The 26,627-nt window shown below is 42.2% G+C and overlaps 1 protein-coding gene across 1 annotated transcript in view; it reads left to right on the forward strand.

Annotated features, from left to right (window-relative positions):
- Window positions 1-6,100, forward strand: part of LOC306918019 (pappalysin-1-like) — a gene marked incomplete at its 5' end in the record, with an annotated part of 67,153 nt that extends 61,053 nt beyond the window's left edge. The window contains one exon of the mRNA XM_079530917.1: window positions 5,545-6,100. Coding sequence (XP_079387043.1) covers window positions 5,545-5,649 — 105 coding nt within the window. The remainder of the gene's footprint in view (window positions 1-5,544) is intronic.
- Window positions 6,101-26,627: the final 20,527 nt, after the last annotated feature.

Below are 26,627 nucleotides of genomic sequence, written 5' to 3' on the forward strand. Positions count from 1 at the left end.
TTCCACATTGGGAAAAAAATTTAATTATATATATACTAGTGTAACTAGTCCTTACCCGTTCTGAATATATGAACAGCAAATGATGTTCAGTGTGGTGTCGAAACAGCGCCTGTGTTCACGTTAACATGCCCCGTCCGAGTTGTTTTCCCTGTGTCGGTCTGTTACGCGGAATTTCCCTGTGTGGGTCTGTTACGCGGAAAAGTGTGTCCCAGTATTAATCTGTGTCCGTCCCAACATGCATTTCACTGGTGACCCGGAAGCCGTCCCAACATGCATTTCACTGGTGACCCGGAAGCGGACAGACACACCGACAGACAGCGATCGGTGAATTTAGTAATAACCCACAGGTTGAGAACCAATTAGACCCTATGGCCCGCTGTCATTTTGTGGGGGCTATAGGGAAGGAAGAGCACTTTCAATTAAATGCGATGAGCTAGCTCGTCTGTAATTTAATACATCCATGTCAATTATGATGAAGTTTTGTGGTTAGGCTTCCAACAACATACAGTCATTTGGATTCACTCCACTCCCGTAGCCAGGCAACTAGTCCACAATCTCCGAATGCTATACAGTACATAGAATCTAGAACTACACCTCCCGAAATCCGAGAATGGAAGGTGTCATCTGTTCGTCATTTCCATCCACAAATTTAATTTTAGAATTTAAATTTCTGTTAATGGCTATATATGCTTTGATTATTATTATTTTTATTTTTTTGATTTGCACGACTGTAAAGATGAAACGGAAGCGGGAGGAGGCTTCACATACACTTCATCCTCCGTTCATTTTCAGAGCTTCCGTTGCTCCAGACCGTATGACGGAAGCATTTGAACATTGTGGGAGGCAACAGTCTGGCTCACGAGACTAACTGATTACTAATGTGAATGGCATTGCTGTTGGTTTGATGGCTTCATCATGGTAGCCACCAGGGCTATTTCACAGCAACGAGGCTCTTCATATTTAGAGCAGCGATTCTCAACATGTGGGCCGTGAGGGCAAGTGGGCCCCCAAATAATTGGGGAAAACTCCATCTTTATTGATAATATAAATATAATATATACAATGTCATGGTATTGTTTTCTATAAACCTTGAACACTGAGTCATTATCAAAGTATACAGTATCAATGTTCCATTGATCCAATGTGGAAATCAATTGATCAATCCACTATTTGAGCATTAATAGTGTTACACTAATTGCCCTCCTCTGAAGGAGGGGGGGGGAGTTGTTGTCAACGTGGTCCTTGTGTTTGTTACGGTAGCTAGGAGGGAGGTGTTGTTTTAGTTCCACTGCACACCCCAGACCCATTGTGCGTAAAAGGCAAATACCACTTAGCTCTAATAGGAGAAGGAGTCGTGAGCAGCAGGCAGGCTCCCTCAAATACATCTGATAAGCCGCCGGGGCAAAGGAATGCAGACATTCCCCTTGGTCTGAAGGCTGCTGTTGCCTTGCCTTGCCTGGCAGCACTCAGGCCACATGTGTTCCTAGTTTTGGCCCAGTGGAGGGGGACACATTGTGTGCAGTCAAACAGCTGAAGCCCCCCCCCCCCCCCCCCCCAGAGGCAAGTGGGACGAGGGGGGCAGCAGCTGGTGCCGATGACGCACTGTCAACGTCCGTCAGTGACGTCAAACGCCCGAGGGTCGACGGGCGCCCATCTTCCGGTTCTATTTCCAATGTTCTTGCGCTCAGATGTTTATTGCTTTTGAAGAGTGTTCGTTCAGGTTTGCCCTTGGTGTCTGTCATGGCCCCGGACTTGACTTTGAGTGAGTCGTTTGTCGTGTGCCGTACCTCAACTGTCAACTACTTTCAAGGCGCTGGGACAACGCTCCACGCGTCCCAACCTCTTCTCCCTTCTGGCTCCAAGACTATGGAATGCACTTCCCATTGCAATCAGAACCGCAGACTCACTCCCAATCTTCCGCCGTAGTCTGAACACCCACCTCTTCAGACTCCATCTTAGCCCGTAGCACTTGCCGTAGCACCTTGATGACCTTGCAGGCGTATGCAAAGGCTCAATTTATGTAATTTAGATAGCATTTTATGTAGACATGGCACTATATAGTATATACGCATAGTTTCATTATATAGATATTCCACTGTTAGACGGATGTTTGGTTCTTTAGCTTACATATGATGCTTGATGAGTATTTTTATGTATTTGATTTATTATCATGTATTGTTCTTGCTTACTGTAAGTCGTCTGGATTAAGAGCGTCTGCTAAATGCCTAAATTGTAAAATGTAAGGCAATCTGACAGTGTTTACTGTTTCTGTGTCGCTTGATGGATTGGTAGCATTCCATTAGCAGAAGGTTTGAATTTGGAAACCAAAGGCCTAATTATGTCAATACTGAACATAATTGAAATATTTAATTGATTATAAAACAAATATCAATAATCAGTTTTAATGAAAGAATAATTGATCATTGATTTTTATAAGCCTTTAACGATTGTGGGTAAGCAAAATTTTAATAAAATACAAATTAAAAAGGCAGATCTACAAGCTCAGAACGCTTTGTGATGCAAAGTGTAAGCTTGCATTGGCTATATTTGTGTGTCGCCATTGTTAGACTGTAAAATAGGGCTTAAGTCAGTCATCAATGTATTCGATTATATAAATTAATTCCATTTTTTTAATGTGTCGACTCATCTAAAATGTAATTGATAGAATAATGGCTAATAAGATAATGGATAGTTGCTGCCCCATACTTAACTATTAACCAATTGAACCCCAGCATCCATATTCTGGTGGAAACATTTGCCAACAATAGCAGATCTACAAGAGCTGTCCAAGTCCAGTACATTTGCAACTCTGGTCCGTTTTGACTGAGATTTAAAGTGTTTGAATTCCCATGATTCCATGTATGGTTGAACGCAACTAAGTACATTTAATCATTTAAAAGTAATGTGGCCTACTCAAGTACAACTTTTAGCTTTGCAATTTTCCAATATTCAGTACTTTTACTCACTACATCTCAGCGACAAATATTGTACTTTTACTCCACTACAATTATTTGAAAACATTGGTTATTAATTACTTGGCGGATTTTGATTATATTACAAAACATACACTAACCACTTCAGCCCTTCAGCTCTTTAGCTTCAGCCCTACTGTATGTACATTTCGGCCATTTGAAAGATCTACAAGCTCACAATGTGTCACTTTGTGCGTCAAATGTTTTTATTTTATTTTATACATTTGTAAACTTGTGAAGTCATTGAAATTGGACCGTCTGCTTAATGAGTACTTTCTACAGGTACTTTAAGTACATTTTGATACCAATATTTGTGTACTTTTACTCAAGTACATTTTGAATTCCGGACTTTAACTTGTAACAGAGCATTTCTACTGTGCATCGCAGTGTTGTTACTGCGTTGTGGAAATAAATAATGCATACCTTTTCCCAACCACTGGAATGGGCTAAATGCACACAGAATAACTCTTCCTCCTTCTGGGCCGCTTCTCTACTTCCTTCACAGGTGTTACTGATGATACTAATAACGTACTGTTCCATATAGTGTGCAGTGGTTCTCAAAGTTTTTAATTTCAAGGACCCCCATAACTCTCAGAGTTACAAACCTGTACAGGGCCATTTGGAATCCACTCAAGGACACTTTGGCCCCATTTACATGCAGAAATTCATTCGGAATGAATGGATTCATTCCAGTCATCTGAATAAAAATGGTCATGTAAACACCTCAATAAGAGCCTTTCTCGGCCCCACCCCTCTCCAATTGTTTATATTGTGTTTAGTTTCCAAGATGGCCGCAGCACCAGCAGGGGGTGGGGCGGAGGTGCCCTTACTGGGCTGCGTTCACACATTCAAGACACCTGTCTTGTGTCTGTGTTTAATGGCCGCTCCAATGCATTTCCAATGGAAGCCCATATGGTTTGACCAAACATTTTGTTTGATGGGGGAGAGGGGGGCAGAACACCTCCATCAAAGCTGTGTTCAGACACAAGTCAGGTGTCGGACACAAGGCAAGTGTCTTGAATGCAGCTCAGTAAGGGCATATGTCGACCCCGCTCACTCACCTCCGCCCCACCCCCTCCTGGTGCTGCGGCCATCTTGGAAACTAAACACAATATAAACAGTGGGAGAGGGGTGGGGCCGAGAAAGGCCCTCCATTCGGAATGAATTTTCATTCCGGTCTGGAGGGGTGATATCGGTATAGATCACCATATAAACACTTTATTCCGAATGCTACTGGGAGTTTGGAATACATGTATTATTTTACACATGTCTGCCCTTAGTAGACTATAGTGCTTTTTGCCCATGTCCAAGCAGGGATGGCCATTTGGAGACATCTCATGTGTGCAGAAATGCGCTATTTTACCCATTAAAAACACCATTTTTCCCCCATAATAAAATGCGCTATTTACAAACCCATTGGTGAATTACAGTGCCATTGCCAATTGCAGTGTATGGGTGAAACATGGAACCGTGTCCCAATCCACCTGGGCGGGGGAATTGGCGTGAGTTGTTGTGAACACATGCACACTTTCCCAGTAGTCCCCAAGCCTCCACCGCATCGTTGAGTTTACCTACCAGGATTGTCTGTGTCTGTCGGTCTGTCGGGCAAATTCTGTGTGACGGCTGACTGACGGATGAATTAACGTGCACTCCTAATAACACGTAATTATCAAATAGCTCTCTGTGGTGACTGACGAGTGTCGTCCAACAGTAGGTCGGACTCGTAAGAGCCACACGCAAACTCAACTAGCCAGTTGCTCTTTTAGCTTCATGTTTTCTTTAAAATGGGCTTCCATTCGACGGACCTGTGACAGTCTGGGCGTGTTCGGAAATAGCACACTGAGCACACTGTGCAATCATGCAAACTAATTGCCTTTGGAAGGCAGCAACTCCTGAAAACCCTCGTCATTGACCACGCTGATATATCACATATATATCCTTTTAGACCATCCGACTTTACTTAACCTCATTATCATTCTTTAATCTCTTGGGAAAAACTTTCCCAAACACCACTTCTCTCACCCGCTTCATGCTGTGTTTTTTAGTTCTGGGTTGTTTTGGGTGGAGGTCACGTGTGGTTGCAGGGACAAAATATATTTTTATTTTATCAGATAATAGCTGTTGGTGTTTGCCGGTTATTCATTTTTAAGGGATAACGGTTATGGGTTGGCCATCTCTATAGTCCAAATGAATGAATGCTTTGGTCATGTAAACAATTGAGGAATAGGAATACTTGTATTCAGGTTCCAAGGTTTCAGGTTTGTAAACAGTTGAACAATATGAATCTCTGTTCAGAATGAATTCATTCATTCTGAATACATTTTGTGCATGTAACTGAGGCATTTGAGTCTTGAGACCCACTGGGGTAGCAGAGTGTTTCCAGTGAGCCAACATGCACAATATCAGCACTCTGACTCTGTTTGACTAGAATGGAGCAGAGCCTTCATTAGTATCATCTGTAACACCTGTGAAGGAAGTAGGGAAGTGGCCCAAGTTTCTTTCTATAAATGGCATGCATACTGTATAGCCCATTCACATGATACCATGTGTCTCTTCTCTCTGTGCGTTCCAGGTGATTCCGTTCCCCATGTCCTGTGACATACGGAAAGACTGCTCCTGTCGGGACCCCAACGCCGTGGAGAATCGGAAGGACGAACACGTCCACTCCCTGGGGTGAGCGGCGACGTACGGCGTACGGTCTCCGTGCGGGACCCCCCCCACCCACACACAGCTCCGACACAACAACAACAACCACAGCCAGAGTGACCGAGGCCAGAACCCCCTTCGTCGTCCTCCTCCTTCATCCTCCTCCTCCTCTCGGCCTCTCTGACTTCCTGCACATGCTGCTTTAACAGGCATACCTCTCCATCCCATAATGCAGCGACCCAACAACCCCAACCAGCCTCCAACTGCCTCCATCATCAACACTGCTGAGGGAAAGGAGAGAGAACGAGAGAGAGAGAGAGAGGAGGGGAAAAAAAGGAATATGGGGTTTCCACAGAAAACTCCACGTCTCAACTAAAAAGGAAACTAAAAAGCCCTGTAAATGCCGTCCTTACAAAAAAAAGAAGAGCGAAAGAGAGAGAGAGAGAAAGAGAGAGAGAGGGAGAAAGAAAATAAATCAAACGGCGAGGAGAAAACAAGATAAAGCAGGGGAGTGTGTGTGTGTGTGGGGGGGGGGGGGGGGGTGAACCTACAGAAATTTTTGGAGTAAAAGAAAAAGAAAAACATAACAACCAAGCCTGGATAGCATGCCTTTTTGTTTCGGTTGGCCATATTCACACACTGGGCATTTTGCTCTTATGTCATAGTATGACATCATATAGTGTGACATGAGAGCAAAATAAGCGGTGTGTGAGTTCAGTCAATTACCATGCCCCATGGTCTGGTTGATGTTCTGTGAAACCAAAGGTAAACGAAAATACGCAAGTGAGGAGTCCTATTCTGGTTGAATTTTGGTTTGATAATTTGAAGGGAGTAGGGGGGTGCTTCATGATTAATTTACGTTGCCTAAAGAGTAGTTCATAGGCACTTCAAAGGCATGTAACACACCTTTTTATAAGTGGAAAGCAATCCGTTCCCAGCCATCACTGGTTTAAAACTCTTCCGACGTTCTGAACCTCTTCATCCTTGGCAGTAGAGATGAGTTTCATCTCATACATGAGGTTGGCTTTAGGGGCTGTAGTCAGCACATTTACGTGGAACACACAAGGCTGAGTGGGGATCGAGACAGCCATATTGTTAGATAGTCAAACCACACATTTAACAAACGTTAAATGTTAAACAAACGTTTTTTTTTCCTCATCTCAAGACAGAAATTAATTTCACCTACTCAGAGGCAGTTCTCATCTATACTCGTCGCAAATAATTAATTTAATGCAAAAAAAAAACCAACAACAAATTTGCATGGCTTGTGCTCCTATATTTGCTGCTACTTTGCCATTTTTTCCCCAGTTCATTATTAACTGATGAGGACACACCATGTCTCTCTTGCTGCTTTACCTCTTTTTAAGTATTCATTCACACTTTTATCATATGCATGTACTTAAACTTTAATACAGAATGCACGCTGGCAACACTGCATTATGAAATGCAGTAGGAACTAAAAAAGAAAGAAAAGAAAAAAACCTGGAACCTCACTTTTCAGTCCTATTTAACTCAACTAACTCTCCTCGCGAAATACATTGACCTCGACTTAAAGAATGTGATTAATCAACAAACTCACTTAGGGTTGTAACGGTTATTTCAGACTCAAGTCAAACTCCACTTCACCTGAAGCTTGATGCTCCACTTCACCTGAAGCTTGATGCGTGCGGAAATATGAATTGAAATGAAATCCCTCTTTTCACTCATCAACAGTTTCATCGAGCGCCAATGAATGAATGAATGAATGAATAAGTTTGAACTGAAGTTGAAGTGACCCCAGCCCTGTTCAGAATGTAGTCAATGCTTGTCAGAAGCCTCTGGCTTTCGCACAGTACTGCACACTGCACAAAACACACGCATAAAGGGCTGGGGCTATATATATATATATATATATATATATATATATATATATATACACACACACACACACACACACACACACACACACACACACACACACACACACACACACACACACATATATTATATTATATGTGGTGTACATCCACATGGTAGCAAGCATGCAAAAAAGCCCCCGTCCCCCCACACGCACGTTCATTTTCTCCACTCATGCGCACATGGAAGTATCATCTGTACAGTATGTTTTTGTATATTCAGTACATTCTGTTAGGCCTATAGTATAGCCTATACCCTCTGTAATGTCTTATTGGGTCAGCAACTAACCCAATCATTTTTCCTCTCTCTTCAGTGAACGTGCAAAGGTTGTAATAATCAACACTTTACCGTATTTGCCCCCCCCCCCCCCCCCCCCCCCCCCACACACACACACACACACACACACACATACACACACACCAATCACAACTACAATAGACTATCAATAGCTGATCTGTGTCTGCGTTTCTGTACTCTCGTTGACAGACATATACAACACGTCTCCTCGTGCACATTAACGTAATGAAGGCTGCTTTGGCATGTTGGTCCAAATTGTGCTGCTCTCATTTGGTTTGCCCTCAACATGCATGTATCGTCTCTGTCGGGTGGACACCTCATAATTATGTCCAAAACTGTTACTATTCCGAGATTCAAATAAATAAAAAAACTGCAAAAGTAGCAGATCTAGCACGAAACGTGTCACTCACTATGCGCCCCATTTCGAGCTCGCAGATCTGCACTTTTTGATAGGTTTGTGTGACACTGTAGTAAATGATGAAGTACGGTGTACATGTGACACTGTAGTATATGATGAAGTACGGTGTACATTTACACTGTAGTATATGATGAAGTACGGTGTACATTTACACTGTAGTATATGATGAAGTACGGTGTACATTTACACTGTAGTATATGATGAAGTACGGTGTACATGTGACACTGTAGTATATGATGAAGTACGGTGTACATGTGACACTGTAGTATATGATGAAGTACGGTGTACATTTACAGAAATACAATTTAAAAAAAATGGAGATAGGAGGTTTCTGCCCGACAGCGACGATATTGCGTAACTTCTACTCGGTTGCATGCCGGCGTCACACCAGAGTGCAACGAAGTGTGAATCAGGCTCAGCCTATCATATGTCTCATTCATTTGATCTGGACCAATGGCGCGGTCCCTCTGACTTGTATTGTAGCTGCTATAGATTTTCCGGAACATTCTGCGCGCCTTGAGGACAATGTTATAGGCTATTGCTGCACGGGCAGACAGTAAAGAACAAGTTCATGGCATTTTTAGAACCGACATTAGCAAACGAACTAGGACAATACCACACACATGCAGGACCAGAAAGAACGTATTATTTTCAAACAAATCAATATAATGTAAATAATACATATTAACGGGAGAATTGAAGAAATGTTTTTCAAGTTTTTCGTTTGTTTCATGTATTTCTTTTCTTTGTTGCAAAAACAAATGTCATATTTAATCAGTATTTGTATTATTGACCTCAGTTAACTGCACTTTTTAGTTGCCATGTAAGAAGAAAAGTATATAATTCAAAAATGTTTAGAAGCTGCTATTGAATGGTGATTTAAAAAAAAAACAATTGTAGTATATTTCATCATTTTGTCATATCTCTATATTACTATTAGCTTTCCTGTGATATTAATATTCTTGTATCTTCCCTTTGACAACCCACCATACACAAACACACAGTCATAAACTGGCTTTGTAGTCTAGATAGCTATCGATTAGTTGTCATAATTTACACGTTCATCTTCCATACTCCATTGAGGTCCACAAGCCAATAGAGAAAGTTACACACGGTTTTTACAATTGTGTTGTTTTCCTTGTGGCTAGAACACCAATGTTTGTTTTCTTTTTTTTTCTTTCTTTTTTTTTGTAGATGTGTTAATTGCACCATCTTAGGCAATGGATATTAATTTGTCAGAGAAACCTGACATGTCAATGGGGAAGTTAAATGTCAGAGAAACCTGACATGTCAATGGGGAAGTTAAATGAAGAATCTACCAAAAAAGGAAAAAAAGAAGGGACTCTTGAAAGACTTTCAGACTTTTACAAAATATGGAACTTTATAGGACACTCTAAAGGCTATATCATCTTCTAAGATTGCATTTAACACTTTATATGAAAAAAGTATGTATGTGTGTGTGTATATATATATATATATATATATATATATATATATATATATATATATAATATGGCAAAACGGAATTGTATTATGTTGATATTATCAAATGATATGTAATGTTAATACTCCAGATACTGCTGCTTTTCATAGAGCTGTTCCAGTGGAGAGAGACTGAAACTGCCGCCACTGCACGGTGACAGTGAGACGTGGCAGTGTGCGTGTGGTTGGTCGTCATGCCGGTCAGATAATCTGGAAAGCCATTCCAGCCCTGTTTGTATGGACGTATCGGAGGTTGTTGCTCTCATCTTGCCATGGGATCCATCCCTCCAACCTCGCCTCGGCAAACGTAAAAAGCCTGGTCGGTCGTCCAGGTTTTTTTTGTATCACGCAACTCATTCAATTGCAAAGCTTCCTCTTCAACACACACGGACTAGTGCTGACATTGAAAGCCAGAGAGAAAATAAAAAAATTAAAAAAAGGAGGAAATGAAAAAATAAAATACAAATAAGAATACCAGTAATCATTATCAAACTCTTGGAGAGAGAGAGAGAGGGAGAGAGAGAGAGAGTGGTACAGGCTACAGAATGTGACTGTTTGTATGTGGACCTGTACGTTTTGGACAGCTGGGTTTTCAATATTGAACACGGTACTGCTCATGATAAGCCATAGCCAACCAAGATATTCATGGAAGGAAGTATCAGATTGGCATCAGATGAGGACGTCACTCTCTACTGTAATCATCAAAAGGATCCCTTGCTGTACCTCATGCCTGTAATGTTTGCTGCTTCTATATTTTTGGTATTTTAGTGACATTTTTGCGTCTCATAGCAATGGTGTAAATAGTAGAACTATTTATTGAGAGTGTTATACTTTTTTAAGTTATATTTAATGTCCATGTAAGTTATTTTTTACATTGCTCTTATAAACAAAAAAAAACATTATTGGTTGTGAGTCAAAACTGTCTTTTGTTTTTTCTGTCATCACGGTCTCTGTCGCTGTCAAATTATTGTCAAACGTTGGGCAAAGGTATAACTGCGAGCCCGCAACCACAGAAGAAGGTGCCTCATTGGTCACCAAGTGTAGATGGACACTACTTGTATCCAATGAGATGTCACCGTGTTTAAATGTAACTGCGTGCAGTGCACACATGTATCTGTTTTTTGTTCTACAAAGCCAGAATGTACTGTTTATTTGTCTTCATTTGCTTATCCTAAAAAAAGAAAGTAAGAAATGCACACACAAGCCAAACTGTTTTCTTTTTTCCTTTTTTCTTTTTTTTGAGAGATTGATGTTCTGATGAAGGAGAAAGATCCACACTATAACAAATGAACTCGTGAAGGCATCGAACAATGGTTCTCACAGTGGGGTCCAGGGACCCTCGGGGTTCTTTGAGGGGTTTCCAAATGGACTCGTGACTGTGTACTTACAAATGGAACATCTGCACACTCACCAGAGTTACAGGGGTCCTTGAAATAACGTTTAACCCATTTAGGCCTGACCTCAAAATTTAAAAAAAAATCTTCTAAATCCTCCAGTTTTCTGAAATAAATATTTTCACGATTAAAATAAAATAGCAGACCTACAAGCTCGTAGATCTATGAGCTTGTAGATCTGCTATTTTTCAATAGCTAAATTATAACATAATGTTTAAAACACTAAAAGGGGTTCCCGCCCAAAATGGGTTAAAATAGAATGGCATAGAATAGTACACAGCATTTTGAGGGTATAGCCAGTGGCCAGCTGAGGGCAAGGAGAAGTGGGCAAAGCACTGGTGCGATGGGAAGGGAGGGAAGGTGCCCCAGATGGGGTGATCTGGGATGGCAGAGAAGTAGAAGGTGGGCAGAGGGAGGGAGCTATATGTGGACGGGGTGGGGGGGGGCTGCTTTTCCTGGCCGGTCTAGCTATTTGCCCAGGTGTGAAAATGTGTACTCATACAGAGCCTTGCCCCTGGGCCAGGGGTGGCCAGGGCTTGACTGGCACGGGGCCCGAGCCCCGATGACTCAGACTTTCTCCTGGAGAGGTGGCAGCCGTCCCTCTTTGGGACTCCCCCCTTCCTGACACACTGGCTCATCTGTCACTGTCGGGTACGGTAGCACGAGGCAGGCCAGGGTCAGGGATTAGGGGGGAATTTAGCTGCCAGCTAGGTGGGCCTGCTGTGTGGAAGTGAGAGGAGATGTTTGGCCCAACTTCAACTTCCAGAGCCTTGAACCGCCCTATAGCACCGGGTGAAATATCCACCACAAATAGCCGATCTACAAGCTCATACTGGCATTGTGTGCTTGTAGATTGGCTATTTTCGCAAAGCGATTGGGTGTAAGGGTGGGGGAAGCGGACCTAGTACAGAGGCACTTCAACAGTTGTTATTTCCAGCTTTCATACCTCTCCACATTTTCCATGAACAGCCGTAAGATATTTTGTTAACGATTTTAACACGATGGTAAAGGTGGCATGTTTGAAAAAATGGTAGAATCTTAAAGTTTTTGGTGTCTAATTTGATACGGGGACTTTAAGAAAGGCTGGCTAAAGGCCCTTAAGGCAGATTGATACGGGGACTTTAAGAAAGGCTGGCTAAAGGCCCTTAAAGGCTGGCTAAAGGCCCTTAAAGGCTGGCTAAAGGCCCTTAAGGCAGATTGTTGTAGAGAAAACACTGATGTGCCATCGTGTTTTGAAGACATTTTCACCTTAACACATAAGTACCTCTCACAGGCTTCTGGTTATAGACTGGACCACATATGTCTGTTTCCCAATCCCCCAAAAAGTTTAAAAGATGAATTAATCCCTTTTTTAAGTGGGAAGTATACAAAAAAATGAGTATTTACATATTATGTGGATATCTAGTGGTATTATTGCAATGTTTCGTATCCGATTGTTCAGCAAATATATTTTAAGATGTAAATAATAATATTCTATGATGATTGTATTTGCAAACCATGTACTAACTGTTTGGGAGTAGCTCTTGGATCAATTTTTATCAGACTATTATACAAGGAAATGAACCGTGAATATGTTGTGCATTGTGTACCATCAAAGTACCACCTGTAAGACAAAAAAAGAGAGAAAAAAAAATCCTGTGATGCTTCACCACACCACTTGTTATCAGCATTTATTTGTTCATAATGGCTTAGTACAAGCACTGTTGTCAGTTGTCTAAACCATTGATCTACCCTTTACATCAAACATTTATTTGTTGTCAAGATTAATAACAAAAAAAGCATGTGGTCATTTTTGGCATCTCTGATGAGTCAAGTCATTGACCAGACTTATCTACTTTTCATGAGGTAGATGGTGTCATGGTTTTTATTTTATTTTATCCAAATTCCTGTGAGTTGAATGGCACCAGCCAACAACGGCTTTTATTTATCCTCATTCCACTCTGTACTAGTACTATTAGCCTACTATTAGTATGTCTTATCACTATGCCTTTGAGTTTGCTTAGAACCTCAACAGCACCGTCGAGCCCAATTCATAGTCTGTCACACGACTGACTTGCGTTGCGTTGTTAGCTTGGAAACCAGACATTTTCGACGTGTGACACTATATCGTGCCATAGAGTAGACTAATTCTTAATTTATGGCCTGAATCGGTGTATGATGGTGTCGCGCAACGAAAATATCTGAGCTCACAACGTTGAATGGCAAAGTATGATTTAGGATTAAATTAGGCTTAAAGGTAGGCATCAGATTTCATATTCCCTTTCTCTCCCTGATGGCCTCCATGCTGGTTGGTTCATACACGGTATGCACTTTTTCAGGCACATATACAACAGATTGGACTTTTATGTTTGATGTTTCTCAATGTTTTCACAGTTGCAATTATATATATTTTTGGTGCTCGGGTACATGGCAAAACATGTCTGATGTGTACTATATTTTCATAAGAATGAGTCATAAGATTGAGTATCATGTTCATTTTGCTGTCATTTATTGTGTAGAAATAAAACACTGGTTAAAGTGAACATAAGCTGAAATAGTGCTGTCAGTTTTTTATGCTGCTAAGAGTACTGTATTTAAGAAATTCTAATAGAGGAGGCACGGTGGCACAGTCGGTATAGAGCTAGCTGTCGCCTCTAAGCTAGAAAGTCCTGGGTTCAATTCCCGCTGGGGACGATGTGGGCACTGGGGGGGTGGTGTTCTCTCCTCCACATCATCAGTGCCCATACCCAAGATGGGGTTGGCGAAAGGGCCTTTCTTTGTGGAGTTTGCATGTTCTTCCCATGTCTCCTAGGGTATGTACCCTCACAAAAAACATGCATTAATCCTGGTCTCTAAACTGCCTCCCCCTGGCCAGCCGGGGCGCCTGATGGAGGGGAAAGGAACTGGTTGGCTCCTTCCATGCGCTACGTCTAACCGGGGAAACTACCCCCTCAGGTGAAAAGAAGCGGCTTGAACTTCTCATGCATTGAAGGAAGCATGAGGTCAGTCTGTTGCTCTCCCCAGGTTGGCAGAGGGAGTGTAGATCCCAGGATTGCATTAGATACACTAGGTGAAAAAATGGGTTACAAAATTGTGGGATCAATTTAAAAAAAAGAAAGAAAATTCATTCTAATAGAGCCATTTGCACCATTTTAGAAGAACAACAAATGGTGTAACCACATAAAATGAAAACTATTTGGATATGTTATCCACTGAAGTGAATGAAAGTGTTCTCACAGGAAGAATGTTACTTTATTTTAATATCAAATTAAAATTGTTTCATTAGCATTATCTCTAGATACTGATAAAACCTCTGTTTTCAAAATATATTTGACAAATTATGTAAATATTGTTTTAAAAAAAGTGTTACACTGCGATGAGAGGTGGAAGTTTTTATTCTGTGTTTCATAATTCCACAGGCCTATTTTATCATATTCTTGTGAAAAATGTCACACCAATTGACACAGTTTCACCACTTAGTTGACAATGTTGCTTCTACAGTAAAATTGCAGGAAGTGACTGAAAACCATAAGGTCAGAACCGTCAGCCTATTGTCCTATAGAAGAGATTTGGTGTAGAGGGGAATTTTCGTAGACCTAGCCCTGGGGGACCCTGGCCAATAATTATACAAGCCGTTTTCATGGTTTTGAACCTATATGATGTAATAATCAGGTTCAAATTTACTAGAATCATTTTTATGAGGTGAGATCTCTATCCTTGAGGCACATGGCAAACCACAGCAAAGCGTTACAATAATCAAAATTTGTCTATTCGCTTTAGATTAAAATTAACATTAACATTAAAACCAGTTAAACTATTTTATTTATTTTATTTTATTATTTTATTTGTTTGTTTTCCACCTCAAATCACGCCGCTGGGTAATGAGGTGCATGGCGCGGGGGTAATGGAGTAATGCATGATGTACTCCCCCCCCCCCCCCCAGATCACTGCACTGTTTACAACATCATGCAAAGGTTGGAGGTTCAAATCTGCCTACCAGCATGTTTTATTTTACACTATAGACTTCCATTTACACATTTATTTTTGTACCTGCAAATGCAATCAGCAGGACACCGCAGGGATTTGAACCCCATCCTAAATCAGGACATACCAGTGTCTTTTACTTCTTTACTTATTTGCAGGTTGAAGAAACCACACATTAACATTAACAGTCTATTTCTACTTTTAACTTAAACTTTCAAAAAGACAAGAGGGTGGCCAGAGAGACAGCAATCTGGGGCAGTGGTTTGGTTTTGCACCCCAAACCACTTCCTCTGTGAAGAGGAACCAAAAGCTACAGCTGCAAGGAGGATTTAAAATCAGCCTGGAGTGGTGCTGAGGCTGAGATGTGTGCTGTCCAGAGGTAACGACGACGCAACGCACAGAAGGATTCTGCACTTCTGGTCAGATGAAGGAGGAGCCAGGCCCGGACACCCACAGCGCCAGGAGCCTCTTAGTGTTGCCAACATCAGCCATCTTCCCCATTGACTGTCTCTCAGTCTCTCAGGAGACAGTGGGGGCTGTAGCATGCCACTTGGACACAGGCCGGGGTCTGATCAGCCTTGGTTGGGTCGCCTGGAGGAGGGTGTATGTTGTAAGACCCAGAAACACCCAAAGATCCCAGGTTTACAACACTGATGATGTGTCCAAGTTTATGCATCAGTAGATGTTTGATTTACTTCAAATACTTTCACATTTTTGTAAGCAAATTGACTTGAATATGGTATAACGTCTTTGTCTAATTGAGATGTTTCGGTTGAATAAAACCAACAAAATCAACTATTTTCCAATTGTGTCTAAACCATATGGACACACACAAAACCAGTAAGACGCCCTGAGGGCGAGAAGCGTGCACGCATCCGCCTGGGTGACGGCAGACTGCTGGGCGAGCACTGGCGCTTTGGCATGGGGGGTCTGATCAACATATGGAATTAATTCTGTACTGGCCATATATGGAGCGTGTCTTGAGTGTACAGGGTTTGATGAGGTCAGATCAACACATGGAATGTCAGAACCGGAAGGATGGGTGGGGTTGGATCAACATACGGAATGTCAGCTCCATATATGGAGATCTATGGGTTTGAGGTTTGAGGTCAGATGTAGAGTTGCTGGCCGGCTCCATATATGCAGATCTAGGTGATCCAGTCTTCTCCATGTATGGTTATCCAGGGTTAGATGAGGTCAGTGTCATGATCTTCATATATGGAGATGGCCATATATGGTGGCGTGACATGTCACGAGGCGTGATGTCACGAGGTGTGACCATATATTGAGGCGTGATGTCACGAGGCGTGACCACATAGGCGTGATGTCACAGTGATGTCACGGGGCGTGGCCATATACATATATGGAGGTGTGGGGTCACTAACTAATGGACGGACAGACGGGAGATGCAGGTTTCATAGTAAATGCGACCTATCGTCGCAACAAAAAATTTCACTTGTAGTTGAGTAATGTTTCATGATTGTCTATACTTCCACAAACAAAGACATTGGAGTATCACTGACACATTGGCATTGAAATGTAAGTGGTGTTCCTGGCACCCCAGTGACGTTAATGGACTAATTTGTGAGAATGAACATCAAGCTACTGATTTTTAGAGTGCAGTTAATGTTGCATGACTGGAAAGGGAACGGACCTGAGCGTAAAGGAATGGTTTGTGCAGAGAGGTGGAAAAAGAAAATGCTTCCCAGCATTGTGCACAGAGCTCACACACACAGAGGGGCAAACCCACCGTTGTGTAATTAGGGCCCGAGCACTGCACAGCAGTGCGAAGCCCTATTGAAATCACAATGATTATTATTCTGTTTGTTTATTCCCCTGAATGAATCGTGTTTTTGAGCCACTAAACGTATACTCAAAAACTTGCGAAGCTTTGCACACACATCACAAGTGTCGAAAAATTATCTATTTTAATCGTCTCTAAAAGGTGCGTGGCCTAATGGCTCAATAGCGACCCCTACAAAACTTTTTGAATTTATTGTGGCATTTTGGCGGATTCTTTTTTTTTAATTTTTTTTACGGGTCACACTTTATTAACGAACGAACCTTAGCATTGCTATGTGTTTTTTCATGTTTTTGCACTGGGGGGGGGGGGGGGGGGGGGGCACTGGGGGGACACTGGTGGGGCACTCGGGGGGCACTGGGGAGCCACAAAAAGGGGGCACTGGGACAGTGGGGAGGCACTGGGGGAACACTGGGGGAACACTGGGGAGGCACTGGGGAGGCACTGGGGGGACACTGGGGGGGCACTGGGGGAACACTGGGGGGGCACTGGGGGGAAACTGGGGGGGCACTGGGGGAACACTGGGGGGGCACTGGGGGGAAACTGGGGAGGCACTGGGGGAACACTGGGGGGGCACTGGGGGAACACTGGGGGGGCACTGGGGGGAAACTGGGGAGGCACTGGGGGAACACTGGGGGGACACTGGGGGGGCACTGGGGGGAAACTGGGGGGGCACTGGGGGAACACTGGGGGGGCACTGGGGGAACACTGGGGGGGCACTGGGGGAACACTGGGGGGGCACTGGGGGGAAACTGGGGAGGCACTGGGGGAACACTGGGGGGGCACTGGGGGAACACTGGGGGGGCACTGGGGGGGCACTGGGGGAACACTGGGGGGGCACTGGGGGGAAACTGGGGAGGCACTGGGGGGGCACTGGGGAGGCACTGGGGGGACACTGGGGGGGCACGGGGGGGGCTACTGGGGAGACACTGGGGTTTGAATCAGATCTTTTAACTATTTCCTGGGGCGCAACTCCCCAGGTGGCGTACTTGGGTATATTTCAATTTATACTGCATGCCATGCTACAGACACAAAGTCTGAATGGAGTTTCTAGGTGAAAGTGATTTTTTGACGTGCCAATATCTGCCATTGACCCGCATTATAAATGTATCAAATTTTAAAGCATTGTATTTCTAAAACTATAAAACATTTCAAAGATTCATTTATGTGTAAGATGAACCTATTAAAGTTTGAATGTGGTTTCTAGGTGTACGTATGTAGGACTAGTAGCGTGACAAAGTTTGTGCTAATGCCATTGACAATGCATTGGTCATTTAAGTTAAATAACTCAAACTACAAAACATTTCAAAGTCAAAAGTGTATCCACAGTAAGCTGAACTATAAAAAGTGTGAATCGAAACACAACTCTGGGGGAGCCCACAGGGATCAAACCGGGAACCTCACGGTTGCCATCCGGCCGCTCTACCAGCCACTCTACACCTGAGCCACTGACTGTCAACTGACTTCAAGCTCTTAGTCTGGCAGATTGGGTGGACGGGTGGGAAATTTGCTGTATAGTCTTTTTTTATTGGCCTAAAATATTGTCTATATTCATGAATCCACTTGCTAACCGGCTGTCGCTTTTGGGCAATTTGTTTTATAGGGGTTTCTTGTGACACTACCATTAACATCCTGTGCTATGGCATGCTCTAACTAGCGGGATTTCATGATTCCGAATCCATTCCAAGCATTAGTTTTGCACGAAAAACACTCCTTGGGCTAAAAACGGCCATAGACGTCATGACAAATATGATGAGGTCAGCACAAATGTGATGAGGTCAGCACATTTTGGGCAAGTGGCTATGGCTGTTTTTAGCCCAAGGAGTGTATTTTGAAAAAACAAATGCTTAATTGGAATGGATTCAGAATCATTCACAAACCCCCTAGTTTGACATATCACATGCTACTTAAAAAGTTTGACATTTTTGCCTGCCATAGGATGTTATGTATGCTATGTATACTTGCTTCTTTCAGGCATCGTATGGCCTTTAAATGAATTCCTTTTGATACAGTTAAATACAGTAACATGAATCTGCATAATAACTTGAGTGACGAGTTGGACCCATAAACAGCAGATGAGGACTTCAACAATACAAGGGCTTTTTGCCCCGAGTTACTTTGCTTAAATAAATAAATAAATTAGGGCTGGGACTTTAACTGATTAATTGAGATTAATTAATTACAGAAACAATAACGCAATTAAAAAATTAACGCATATTAATCGCACATAGTTTTTGCACCACAGAACCTTTCTTAGTGGACTAATTCCAGGTGTACCGATCATAGCGATGCACGCAATGGTAAAAGAAGCCCATCAGACCAATTTTCTTGGCCCAGTGGATGGGAAATTTAGATACAAAAAACTCATTGATTCACTCGTATACCATAATCTGTTTTAATTAACCAAAAACTGCTTGGTCAAATATTGATATGCAATTACAATGCTTCAAATTAATTAGATTAATTTATTTAATCGAGTCCCAGCCCTAAAATAAATACATTAAATTTAAGAAACTTTTTACTATAGGTAGGCTACTAAGTAACATTTTAAAACAATTAATATAAACATTAAAAGATTAATCATAGCAGGCTACACTTCAATGCAGCCAGTGTCAGTCAGTCATACTGTCGAAAAATATAAATAAAAAAATAAAATAAAAAAATAGACTAGCTGTGTGTGTGTGTGTGTGTGTGTGTGTGTGTGTGTGTGTGTGTGTGTGTGTGTGTGTGTGTGTGTGTGTGTGTGTGTGTGTGTGTGTGTTTGTGTGAGTGTGTTTGTGTGTGCGGGCGTGTGTGTGTGTGCGCGCGCGCGCGCGTCTTTGGGGGGGAGGGGTTGAGGGGTTGGCATGAGCTGAAGTGGGATCCATAATAACGCACGTGCATGTATTTAAGTCATCAGGACGTGCACGCCACCTTTTGGTCACACCACCACACACACACACACACACACACACACAAGTCACGCTGCTAGACAGTGTCTGTTACAACATCAACAAGCCGTTTGTTTTAATATTAAACAACTCGGAATGTAACTTTTATTGACATGGACCTGGAGTTAATGAGAGTCGTCAGTGTTTTTACCAGGCTGGTGAAAAACTAAACAACAAAACGCTTCTACAAGAAGCTGTGGAAACAGAAGGCCTGTCCATCCTGCTGATCAAACTCAGGTGAGTGTTTGCAGGGAAAACCGATGGAGAAACGCCGCTTAAAAATCCGAAGTCGCGCCCGGTGTGTGGAGACCCCACCCACCCCTGTTTCCCCTCACTGTATATATTTATTTTCCCTTTTTACCTCCTATGATGATTTATTTTTGACTATAATTATAGTTGTGTATATTCGTACGTCTCTAAATGTTTTGATTAATTGAAAATGGTGGGCCCTATATTGTAAACAAGTGTAATGCAGTGCTTTATGGTGTCGTCCACTCACTGTTAACTGTTTTTGTATTGAGTTGTACTTGAAATGTACTGTAATTCTGCAAACTGTTAATAAATCAATCAATCAATCAATAGGCCTAGTGCTTTTCAACCTTTTTCACATAGGGTCCATTATTTATGTATTGGGCATTTGAGCCACGGACCACCATTTGATGACATTTAGCATCTCAGACGGTCAGACCCAAAACTAGAGAATGTTGTTGTTATCGGATAAGAGTTTGTCCACACTTCCATCCTGTATTACAATTTACAATTTAGGCATTTAGCAGACGCTCTTGATGTGTAGTCTACCATTAGAGACAACATGATCAAAATGCCAATTATTTTACATTTTACAACAATTGTGTAGACTTCTGGTAAATTAATTGGCCTAATGCAGGTATTTAACAATATTTTTTACTCTGACTGGTCCATTTGGTTTCATTCTATCTCGAGTTAAAGATCTAATAAGGGTCCATTTGGTTACCAACTCCATTTAGCTGGGGACCACCTGAAACCACCCTCAAGAACCACTGGCTTAGCTAATTGCTGCTTATACCTTTTAAAGGAGTTGATGGAATTGCGTGTAACAACTGACACTGGCTGCATTTCACTTGTTCATGTCAAGGACCCCCAAATTGACATTAATTAGCCTGTGGACCCCCATTTGAAAAGGTATGCCAGGGACCCTCATAAGAGAATATTTTTACGGCTCTAGCAGTTATTCTCAACCCGTTTATAATTTCAAGGACCCTCAGTTTGACATGCATTAGTCATTGCATACGGACTCCCATTTAATGGCATTTCTATCTCTGAGACCCCCAATTTATATTAGTTAGGTAAAGTTAGCTTAAGTTGTGGCAAATCTGCAAATATAATGCTTACCACTATAGCTTTCTTCACAGATGTGTTCATAAAGGTGTCTACAATCACATATACATTTGTTCCAACCCAACTCCCTTTGGAAACTTTGTGACAGCTGCTGAAAGTTGGGGTACCATTTATCAACCAATATAAGGCAAAGAATTCCAAATTTCATTATACTTTAAGTAGCATGTGACAATTGTGACATGTCAAACTAGGGGGTTTTCATGATGCTGAATCCATTCCAAGCATGATTTTTGCACGAAAATACCCCTTGGGCTAAATTCGGCCATAGCCACTTTCCCAAATGTGCCCAAATTTGCTGACCTCATCACATTTGTGATGACATTTTTAGGCAAAGGAGTGTTTTTTGTGCAAAACTAATGCTTGCAATGGATTCAGAATCTTGAAAACCCCCTAGTTTGACATGCACATGCTAGTTAAAGTATAATGAAATTTGGAATTCTTTGCCTTAGCCTATATTGGTTGATAATGGTACCCCAACTTTCAGCAGCTGTCACAAAGTTTCCCAAGGGAGTTGGGTTGGAACAAATCTATATGTGATTGTAGACACCTTGTATGAACACATCTGTGAAGCAAGCTAGTGGTAAGCATTTTTTTTGCAGATTTGCCACAACTTAAGCTAACTTTACCTAACTATATTGTAAAATCAATGTTTAAATGGAGTGTATAAATGTACATTTGTACACTCCGATTGGCTGTTTGAACATGTTGTGAGCTTGTAGATCTGCTATTTGTATACACTTCATACAAATCGCCCCCCTGGGTCCACAGTTGATTTAGCTTAATGTGCAACATTGTGATTTGGATTGCACACACACACACACACACACACACACACACACACGGTGTGGAGTTTGGAAGCACTCGTTATTAACTGATCGTGCTGCTGCCTCCTGCATTATGTGCTAATTCAAAACGGGTGGTACACAGGGCCGTTCAGTGACTTCAACGAGCGCTTCCAACACTTTAGAAAAAATAATCACCTGCACAGAATTTCTTGACAAAGTAGCTCATAATAAATAACATGTCTATGGTTGTTGTTTTAACTTAAGCTGTATGAAATACTTGCCATTAATATAGTGGTTGCAACTGTATTAATTGATTGCCCGAGTCCCGTGGTGGGAGTTCTGCTCTGGTTTTGATGAATATTAAAGGGACACTTCACCCTTTTTGCAAAAAATATATATGTTAATGACGATTAGAAGATTTAGAACACTTTCCTGGGGGTCTTTATGTGTGTAATATGTGGTTTTAGATATTTTAGATTTGAGCAGTGAGCCCAGTGTCTCTGATGTCATGTACACTGGGCTCACTTCCTTCCTGGACTACAATTCCCATAATGCTTTGGTGCACTGCTCCTCCTTGTGGATAGGGGGAGGACTGTCTTACTGAGACATGTAGTCCAGCAAGTAAGTGAGCCCAGTGTCCATGACATCAGCGTCACTGGGCTCACTGCTAAAATCTAAAATATCTAAAACCACATAATTTATTACAACAGCTGCCAGGGTCCTCCATGGAAGGAAGAGCCTATTAACACGTTCACGAGTTACACAAGTTCATTGATAAAGACCTCTTTCCCTCCCAAACATGAACTCAGCTTTTGTTGTGTTCGCTTATGTGCTAAAAGAGTGACTTTGAGAGCTGTTTCCCCGTTACAATGGAAGTCAATGAGAGCCTATTTTTATTTCTAATATTTACTATTAAACTGCACAACTGTGTGAAAGAATTCATGCAATGGACTAGTTCATAACAAGGTAAGAACAAGGTAAGAAAACAAACCCTCTTTCTGAGGTCCACACATGCTACAGCAAATATATTTATTGACACTGCTTAACCATTTTGACCAGCATTGAAAGCTTGACCAGGATCCTTACCTAGTAACCGTCGCTAACGTGGTATTGGCCAAGAACGGGCTTGGGTGGGACTTAGCGAACGTCAAAAAACCTTTAAGTTTTGTTTTTGGCTAGTTGGCCCAGCCTTCATCCAATCGGGATCAATCAATCAACCTTTATTTATATAGCACATTTACACAACCGAAGTTGACCAGTGCTTCACAGTAGACAAGGTATAGAAACAAACAAAACATGGTATAAGAACATGATGAAAGAATCGAAAAAGTACTAGAATAACAGAAGAATACATAATCATTGGAATAAGAGAAAAAACAAATGCGTAACTATCTAGATCAAACAACATTAAAGGCGAGAGAGAAAAGGTGGGATTGGGCAGCTCTAATGTGGGGGGGAAGGTTATTCCATAACTCTGGGGCCGCAACCGCAAAAGTACGGTCACCTCTTGATTTCCGGGTTAGGTCTGTTGGCATTGTCAATAGTGACTGGTCAGCAAACCTCAGAGCTCTAGGTGGGTTGTGGCGATGTATAAGTTCGGCCATATATGGGGGAGCCAGGTCATTAAGGGATTTAAAAGTAAAAATGATCTTGAAATCGATCCTTTGTTTGCTCGGGAGCCAATGGAGAGAAATAAGGACTGGTGTGATGTGGTCAAATTGTTTGGTTCCGGTGAGAAGGCGGGCAGAAGCGTTTTGAACTAATTGCAGGCGTTTGAGTGTGGATTGGTCGATTCCATAATATAGGACGTTACAGTAGTCCAGTCGTGATGAAATAAAAGAGTGGATAACTGTTTCAAATTGTTTATGGGGGAGATAGGGTTTGACTTTGGCGAGTAGGCGGAGATGGTAGAAGCTGGTTTTAACAACGGAGCTAATCTGTTTATCAAACTTGAAATTATAGTCAAATATGACGCCAAGGTTCTTTGCGCTGGTGTGGATGTTGGATGAGAGGGGGCCTAGGGGGGCCTTCCGCCAATCATGATCGGGCGGGGGCGGGCCTTGGTGTGCGTGCTGTTGGCCTGTTGCATGTCCCCCCCCACTGTAATGCGTGCATGTGCACATCTCGTTACCGGGGCGGACCGGGGGTTTTTCCAAATCACCCAAATCACTGAATGCTCAAATAGGACCCTGGCCAGACTGAGTAGGGAACAGACGTAGCAAATCAGTCTGGATTCCAGGCTAGAACGAAATATTAGCCCCATTTGGAGCATCTTCCACCACTGTATAGCTCTGAGTTCATGTCTCACAGCATACATGGGCAACTGGCAGCCACATGCGGCCCCCTCCTTCACTTAATGTGGCCCTCGGGTTAATATCAGAATACTGATATTATTGATTTCAGCTGGTACAATTCCAAACATGACCTGCTTTTGTATGTCAATGTGTTTGGATTTAGTTCATACAGTTAACATAACTATAACTAAATTAATTTGAAATAAAAAAAAGGTTATTTTTCAGGATTCCAATAAAAAATAATGGCCAATTTCTTTTCGGGATTTCAATTCAAATTTAGCAAAGATAGCTGATCTACAATCTCAAAACGCGTCGCGGTGCGATGCGTTTTGAGCTTGTAGATTGGCTATTTTTGCTACGACAGTAATATGCAACATGGCCCTCTGGAGTGAGTGTGGAAATATAGTGGCCCTCTGGAGTGAGTGTGTAACTATAGTGGCCTTCTCCATCGTCAAAGTTGCCCTGTCTCACAGCATCGCATCTTCCACCACTGTATAGCTCTGAGTTAAAGGGGAAAACCACCCATTTTCAACATTTTACTATGTCATTAATATACCTTAGAGCTGTTGAGTGAGTGCGGAACTATAGTGGCCCTCTGGAGTGAGCGTGGAACTATAGTGGCCCTCTGGAGTGAGTGTGGAAATAGTGGCCATCTGGAGTGAGTGTAGAAATATAGTGGCCCTCTGGAGTGAGTGTGGAAATATAGTGGCCCTCTGGAGTGAGTGTGGAAATATAGTGGCCCTCTGGAGTGAGTGTGGAAATATAGTGGCCCTCTGGAGTGAGTGTGGAAATATAGTGGCCCTCTGGAGTGAGTGTGGAAATATAGTGGCCCTCTGGAGTGAGTGTGGAACTATAGTGGCCCTCTGGAGTGAGTGTGGAAATATAGTGGCCCTCTGGAGTGAGTGTGGAACTATAGTGGCCCTCTGGAGTGAGTGTGAAACTATAGTGGCCCTCTGGAGTGAGTGTGAAACTATAGTGGCCCTCTGGAGTGAGTGTGGAACTACAGTATAGTGGCCATCTGGAGTGAGTGTGGAAATATAGTGGCCCTCTGGAGTGAGTGTGGAACTATAGTGGCCCTCTGGAGTGAGTGTGGAACTATAGTGGCCCTCTGGAGTGAGTGTGGAACTATAGTGTCCCTCTCCATCGTCAAAGTTGCCCACCCCTGTCTCACAGCATCGCATCTTCCACCACTGTATAGCTCTGAGTTAAAGGGGAAAACCACCCATTTTCAACATTTTACTATGTCATTAATATACCTTAGAGCTGTTGTGTGGAAATAATAATAAAGTCCCCCCATTCTGTGTTTCCTAGAACTGTAAGTATGAAAAGAATCATTAACATGGTGAAACACATCTTGATGACATCATCAAGATGTGTTTCACGATAGAGACACACAGGGACTACAAATTCCACGCCCCCAAATGAGACATATCGACTATATTGATTTGAATAAAAATATGTTTCCAAATGTATGAAGTGTCTTTGTCAACATATATTGTTGTTTTCTCAATAGAGGATGTATTATATTATATATCACATTTAATTTACCACTTGAATGAGTTACCCATAATGTTAACGGAGCAGAGGGGAGACGGCAGACAGAGAACCTGTCGCTTTTAAGGGACGTCACTGCCTTTACGAGGCTACGAGCGCCGACTTTGAAGAGTGGAATTCTCAATATACATCCCGACTGACTTTGTTAATTATTCATGTCTATATTTTGAACATGTCACAGGCTTACTATATATGTTCTACCTACCGCGGAGCTCCGACTGTGTGCTTTACCGCTGTCAACTTGTTGTATAATTAACTTTGCTGAATAGTTGCATGGGAAAATAACCCAGCTAAATGGAGGAGTGACATCCTGACATTTTCAACTACCTAGTGAATTCTCCAGATGAGCATTAATAATAGTCTTGCAAGATGCTGTTTAGATCATTTTCAACAAATACAAGCATATAAAACAAAATACAACAAATATATCTGGGTATTGAAAACCTCAAGGGATGCAACCGTGACGTATATACCGTGCGACCACTTTGACTTGAGATTTACAATGCTAGCACTTTTCACAAACTGATGTAGGATGTATATTGAGGTGGCACGTATGACATTGAAAAGGACAAATCAAACACATGGGACACTTTATTAGAACACACAAGAAATCGCTACAGCCTCAGTAATGAACCAGTGAAATTAGGGTATTTTATGATGCCTCTCATAGGGATTGCATTGGAAGCTGCAGTACACAGTTGAAACGGACCAGAAGTGGGGACACTGTCTCATTTGGGGGCGTGACATTTGTAGTCCCCGTGTGTCTATGTTAATGATTTTTTTCAGACCTAGTTCTACTTTTTTTTTTTTTCCCACAC

This window comes from Electrona antarctica (genome assembly GCF_951216825.1).
Source record: "Electrona antarctica genome assembly, contig: scaffold_291, whole genome shotgun sequence".
Lineage (NCBI taxonomy): Eukaryota > Metazoa > Chordata > Actinopteri > Myctophiformes > Myctophidae > Electrona > Electrona antarctica.